Source organism: Myotis davidii, unplaced genomic scaffold (genome assembly GCF_000327345.1).
Source record: "Myotis davidii unplaced genomic scaffold, ASM32734v1 scaffold425, whole genome shotgun sequence".
In the NCBI taxonomy this organism is placed as follows: Eukaryota; Metazoa; Chordata; class Mammalia; order Chiroptera; family Vespertilionidae; genus Myotis; species Myotis davidii.
The window spans coordinates 1,416,051-1,422,852 of NW_006296413.1; the positions used below are offsets into that span (position 1 = coordinate 1,416,051).

At 61.9% G+C, this 6,802-nt stretch overlaps 1 protein-coding gene across 1 annotated transcript in view; it reads right to left on the reverse strand.

The window, feature by feature from the left end:
- TPCN2 (two pore segment channel 2) overlaps nucleotides 1–6,802 on the reverse strand; it is a 25,597-nt gene that overhangs the window by 13,460 nt on the left and 5,335 nt on the right. The window contains exons 5-7 of the mRNA XM_015568946.1: nucleotides 5,075–5,191; nucleotides 1,481–1,587; nucleotides 1,083–1,155 (exon numbers count right to left, since the gene is read on the reverse strand). Coding sequence (XP_015424432.1) covers nucleotides 1,083–1,155; nucleotides 1,481–1,587; nucleotides 5,075–5,191 — 297 coding nt within the window. The remainder of the gene's footprint in view (nucleotides 1–1,082; nucleotides 1,156–1,480; nucleotides 1,588–5,074; nucleotides 5,192–6,802) is intronic.

Sequence of the window (6,802 nt, forward strand, 5' to 3'; positions counted from 1 at the left end):
TGAGGAGCCACGCGGGCCTGCTCCCGCCAGCTCCGGCCGTGGGCCAGCAGAGCTCCAGGCCTGGACCCAGCCGGGGGGACCCTCCTACCCACGGCCAACCATCGGCTCTCCTCAGCCCAGGCCAGCTCCGGCCGTGGGCCAGCAGAGCTCCAGGCCCTGGACCCAGCCAGGGGGGCCCTCCTACCCACGGCCAACCATCCACTCTCCTCAGCCCAGGCCGCTCCACGAAATCAGCAACCCTCTGGCCCAACTGCCGCGGGCTCTGCAGGGAGCAGCAAGGGCGGCCACTGCACAGCCTCTGGGGCCTGAGAGTCTGCCAGCTGGTCCCAGACAGACACACACACACACACACACACACACACATACACACACGGGGGTGGGGGGGAGACAGTCATCAGTCTCCCTTGTGGGCAGCTCGGCACCAAGCCCCAAACACTGCCACAAGCTAATGAAGACCAGCCCTGGCCAAGCGCTGGCCACATTCCCCAGACAGAAATGCAGGGCAGCTCTGGCCTGAGGACAGTGACCTGGCCAGGAAGTGAGGACACACACGGGACCACAGATGTGTGGGCACAGGGGCAAGCGGGTGACAGGACAGGCACCGTCACACAGCAACAAGCTGCTGGGGGCCGGAAGCAGCAAGGGCAGGAGCGGAGGGGACCAGGCAAAGCCCGGGGCTGGAGAAGAGGGACACGGTGAGAAGTGCCTGCTGGACGGACGGACAGGTGCTGTGAGAGAGGCCATCCCGCTGGCCCCAAGTGCCAATCTGAGGGGCCTGTCTAGGAGGGTGCAGAGAAAGCCCAGTCAGAGCCTGGGGAGGGGAGGGAAGGGGAGGCAGCCAGGCAGAGGCAGAGTGACCCGGAGCCCAGGAGGCCCGGGCAGGGGAGCAGTGGGCCAGCTCTAAACCGCGGTCATCTGAAGAAAGACAGCGGACTGCAGGTGGGCACCACTGCCCTGCCCGTGAGGTGGGCAGCAGTCCTCTTCTCTGCTGGCCCGAGAACCACCCAGCGGGGTTCCCACAAGGCAGACTAACAGAGGGCCCACCCCGCCATCAAACCGAGCAGAGCAGCTGAGGCCGGTACCTTGTTGCCGGTGAAGAGCAGCATCCCGAGCATGGTGAAGACGCAGAGGTGCAGCGCCAGCAGCAGCACCACGCTGGAAGGACGGGCGCGGCTCAGCACCGGGCAGGTGCCCGCATGCCCAACGGGATGGGGGTCCAGGGACCGAGCCACCCGGGGAGCTCCCGCAGCCAGCCTCAGGGCAGGTGCCCTCTCTGCCCCACAGCCTGCCATGCACCCGGCGGGGTCCTGCCCTAACCAAGCCTCTTTCTTTGGCAGGGACAACCCACAACTCAGGGGCACGTCCCAGGAGTCCCAGGACCCCAGGGGCTGGAGGGTGAGCCATGAGGAGAGACCCAGACACCAACCACAGGGCAGGGAGCAGGACAGCCCATCCTGCCTGCACGCCCGGCGCAGCCCACCTGGCCATTTCCGGCAGCGACCACCGGATGCACTTGAGCATCTTCTTCATCATGGAGGAGTTCTGCAGCAGGAAGAAGGGCCGCAGGAGCCGGCGCAGCCGCAGGGGCTGGAAGAGACCAGGACACTGAACACCAGGCCGGGCTTTCAAGTGCCACCCACACCCCTCACCTGCCATGGGAGGTGGGCAAACCACAGAGACCTTCCCGGGCCACACGCCCCAGCTGCTTCCCTCCCGGCTCCTGGCCACAGCCCTGACCTAGACTCAGGCGTCCTCGCTGTCCCAGCTCGCCCAGCCCTGCAGACATGCAGTGCCCTTCCCGAGGAGGCAGCCCCACACCTCACAGAGCAGCCTGCAAGTGGCTCTGGCAGTGGGGCTGTCCCACCCCACAGAGAGCCTCATCTTCCTCTGGACACCCAAGTTCAACCTCTAATCCAGGCTCTCAACCCATATCACGTCCTATGGCAGTGATGGCGAACCTTTTGACTCGGCGTGTCAGCATTTTGAAAAACCCTAACTTAACTCTGGTGCCGTGCCACATATAGAAATTTTTTGATATGTGCAACCATAGTAAAACAAAGACTTATATTTTTGATATTTATTTTATATATTTAAATGCCATTTAACAAAGAAAAATCAACCAAAAAAATGAGTTCGCGTGTCACCTCTGACACCCATATCATAGGTTCACCATCACTGTATGGAGTGACTTGTCTTAGAAACGTAAGGCTGGCCATGTCACCTTCCGGCCCAAGCGTCCAGTGCTGCCTGGGCCCTCCAGCCCAGCCCCACCGCCCCTCACCATCCCACTGGCACGGCACTCAGCCCCCCCCTGCTCAGCCAGCTGGCTGTCCCTGTCACCGTCCCTCCCGTCTCGGTGGAAGAGCCACCTCAAGTGCTGCCTGGGCTGCTTTCCCTGGCACTGAGATCCCAGTACCTATCCGGTGTTTCCTGGGACTGCCAGTCTCTCCCCGCAGCACAAGGGCCACAGCACAAGGGCCCGCAGCACTGGCGCACAATAGGCCCTCCACCTGGCAAGGATGCCCTGCACCTCCCTGCGCGGCACTCCTCGCAGAAGGGCCCCTGCGCCCCGCACAGCACCTCGAAGGCCAAGGAACCCGCAGTACACGGGCACCCACACCCCCACACCCTGCCCACGGCCCACTGCACAGGAGCTCCGTCCCAGGCCCAGCAGAGTCCCAGGCCTCCCTCCAGGTGCCGCCAGCACCCCCGGTCTCGGACCCTTGGCTGTGGTCAGACACGGACCAGAGTGCGGCTTCCAGACACCGAAACCCAGTCCCCAGCGCTTCCCAAGCTGAGGCCACGCCAGGGCAGGGACATGCGGAGCTCACAGGGGTGGAAGGTACTGCCATGCGGCTCGCCTGCAGGAGGAGCCAGCCCCGCACCTGGGAAGCCCTGGCAAGGCCACCCAGGCACTGCAGCCAGGTCCCACGGCTCTGGGGAGGAGCCACCAACTGCTCTGCAGACGCTAGTCTCCTGAGAGCAACTGCCACACTGAGCCGTGACCACGGCCCCTCGGTGACCTGCAACCCACGTGTAACCCGCCCCACTCAGCCTCAAGTTGGGGGAGAAACAGGCCGTCTGGTAAACATGGAAGTGAGACGGGGCTCAAGCAGGTCAGGGGCCCCAAGGCCTCCCAAGGGCCCCGATGCCGGCGGGAGTTCCTGCCGACCAGCCAGCTGGCCACGGAGACACGCCTCGGGCCTGGTGTGCAGACGGGTCTGGGTGCTGGGCCAGCCCCAAGCAGAAGTCAGTCCCTAAGAGACGGCGGCGGGGAAAGCTCTGCCGGGGGCAGGTCACTGGCTGAGAAAGGTTACGCTTCCCTGGTGGGTGCAGGGCCTGGAGGGGACAGACTGGACGACCGGGGACAAGGACGTCTGGGCAGGACACGTGTGGGCAGGAGGGAACACACCTCAGGGCATGCCCGAGCAGAGGCTCTCTGGATAGGATGAAGGTCCGTGGATGTCCTGAGCCCCTCAACCCGCCGCTCTGATCTCCAGGGACGGAAGCCACTACCGAGGGCCCACCCTACCAGAAGCAGAGCCCAGGCCGGCCCCCATGTGGCCCCTGGTGGGTGGTGACTGCCAGCCCTCCCCCCTGCAGGGCGCTGCTCTGCCCACTCCGGGCAGACAGGTGTGCAGGTTGGGGCTCTGCCTGCCCTGCCTGAGGCCTCTCCCAGGACCATCCACGCCTCAGGGCCAACCCCGCTTCAGACCAGGGAAGAGCTCACAGCCCTTGCCGGCCTCGCCGCGGGCCCTTGCCCAAAGCAGGCGGCCTGTGGGCAGGCCCAGGGCCCTAGGAAGGCCCAGGAACACAGGGCAAAAGGGACGGCAACACCTCCGCTCCCTGCCCCCAGCTCCGGGCCTGCCAGCTGCGAATGCCTGCTTCTAAAGGGGGTGCTCCCCCCAGGGACACACCATGACTCTTGGTGAAAAGGGGCTGGGTGCCAGCGGAGTGAGTGGTCTGTTTCCAGGGACAGATTGGGGGGCTACTGTCCAGTAACCAGAGGCAGGACCACCGAGCACTGAGGCCCCTCAGGAACGAATGTGGCCGCCCCACCAGATAACGAACCCAGACCAGCTGGGAGCACGTGGGTGGGAGCAGGAGGAAGTTACAGATTTCTGTTAGGATCAGCGACCAGCAGCAACACAGACACGGCTGTGTGTATTAGCCAATCTTCCTCCCAGCGTCATCCAAGGATTGGGGGTGGTGAGGGTCACAACTGAGGCTGAAGTGACAGAAGGTTCGAGTGGCCAGTAACACGGATTCAATGACGGCACTCGGAAATGGAGCCAGTGGAGGCGCCTCCCAGAACCAACCTCATCGAGCCTCTGGGCGACACCAGAGGGTGCCCTTCCCAGAGGTCAGAGGGCAGGTCCCAGCTCTGGGAGCCCGGGGTGGGGGAGGGGGTGCTTCCCGCAGTTTTCTCTGAGTTCCACTGGGTCCCCTTTTTGCTCTTGCAGTTACTCAACCCCTGCTTAAGTCCCTGTGTTAAATTCCCTCCACTAAAACCCCTGGTGGGCCTCCAGGACTGTGTCCCTCACCAGCCCTGATGGACACAACGTCCCCAAACCAACTCTTCCCAGCTCTGTCCCACCGAACCACAGGGCAGTGCTCCTGGGTTCTCTGAGGGGAAGCGAAGAGGCTGCAGTCAGACGGGCAGGGCCACCTGCTCCCATGGGATTTCCCGGCGGGGTCACAGAGCTCTGGGCGTGTGGCTAGGGTGAGGCCCTGGGGTGGTGCTTAATGCGGGACCCATCCAGTCAAGGAATCAGCTTAAAGGAGTGGAGCAGGAATCGGGACCCTGGAACATGCTCCCAGGTCCTCCCGCCTTCTCCAGGCCTCAAGGTCATCACAAGGTGGAAACGGGCTCCCTGGGCAATGAGTGACGCACGGCTATGCAGGGAGGGCTATGCAGGGAGGGCTATGCAGGGCAGGCGGAGCGGGAGCTGGGAGCTGGGTGGGTGGGGGAATGACTGCAGGACCTCAGGAGCCAGCTGTTCACCTGGGCGGCTACACTGTGCAGCCTGCCCAGAGCCCCCCACTCCACCCCCAGAGCCAGCTCACAACCTACCTCCTGGCAGACGAGACTCAGCGACACCATCCAGTCCACGAAAGACAAGACCAGCACCACCAGGTAGGCCAGCAGCCACAGGCTCTTCCGGAACTGGGGCCACCCAACCAGGTAGCTCTGCAAAAGAGACAGTGGGTGAGTGAGTGGGCGATGGGCATCATGCAGATGGCCCTGCAGCCAGCTGAGGCTGTCGGTGCACACGGCAAGGCTGGGTGGCCGGAGCAGAGCACCTCAGCAAGCAGCGAGGTCTCTACGTGACGTGGGGAGCAAGAAACAGAGCTCCCTCCCAGCCACCAGTGACCTCAGGCAGCGAGGACCTTGAGCTTGGCACCTAACAGCTCAGGCGCCGGTTTCCTCATCGGTAATGCGGTCCCTGCCAGCTCTGCCCATCTGTTAGGGGCTAAAATAGAATATGGGAATAGAGCTACATGAAATGTTAATCATGCTCTGTTAACCTTGATCGTCTTGTTCTAATTAAAGAATGGACATGCTAACCTGGCTTGGAGTTGTTCGGCCTCTGGGACCTGAGGGTCAACCTTGGACCTGACAGTAAACCTTGGAATGAGATCCATTCTCATTCAACAACTGCCCATTATCATGGAAAGATTAACGACCCAGATGCCCAAACAATGGGGTGCCACCCCAGCCTGCTCTGCCCACTTCCCCAGGCCTGTAATACCCATTTTGCATACCCATCCTTATCCCCTTTGCCTACTTCCCATGTAACCCTTATCCTACCCAATACAAGCGGGGGGGAGGGTGCGGAGCAGATTTTCGTGGATGACCCGCTGCTCTCCCACGCTGCCGGCATTACTGGAATAAACACTCATATATGATTCAACCCTGTCTCTGCTGAATTGGCATGAGTAGTGGCGGGCAACCCAGACCCATTGGTATACCGTCCAGTGTCACATCCAACCATCTGTTTAGTTTGTGCGACAAAATGCAAAGGCACAGGACTCACTGTAGGAAAGAATAGGAAACAGCACCTAACTGCTATTTCCCACCATCACTAGGGCCTTCAGGTGAACTCGGTCACCTTTTGGGATTTCCCCAACATCCAGACCATTCAAGAAATGCTAATGAGTACTTCTCACCAGTTTCAGTTCCAGTTTAAAAACCCCCAAGACCTCCTAACCACAAAATGAGCTAAAAGGAAGAAATAAGAAACTGCCGAGGCCCTCAGTCACAGACGCACCCACACCTCTCTTGGTCAGCATCCCAGGCTGACCCACCCTGCCCTCAGCAGGACTGCCCGTCAGGCCAAAGGCACCGGGCACCGTGTGACCCGGAGCCCACAGACGGGAGGAGCCCACGCTGTGGGCCAGGCGGAAGCGCTGGGATCCTTGTTTGAGGGCCCAGCCCCTCCTCGCTTTAAGGCTCCAAGGCTCTGACCCAATCAGCTCAAATGAGCAAGGCAGGGCCAGCCCCAGCTCTGCAAGGACTCAGGTCACAGACAGAATCGAGAGTTGGACGCGAGGTGGCAGCTGCTGCATAACTGACCCCTTGCCACCCCCTCCTCCTCTCCTCCCTCCCCTCCGCCCCTACCTCCTCCCCTGTGCTTCTCTACTCCCCTGGAGGGAGGGTGGGCTGGGATCTATCCTCGGGCCAGACCACACCCGCGGGTCCTGCAAGGCTGCAGCCCTTGATGGCTCCACCTGTACTGTTTTCACGCTGACAGCCACCCAGCCTCTGCTTCGAGGCCCAGAGTTTTCCAAGAAACTGAGG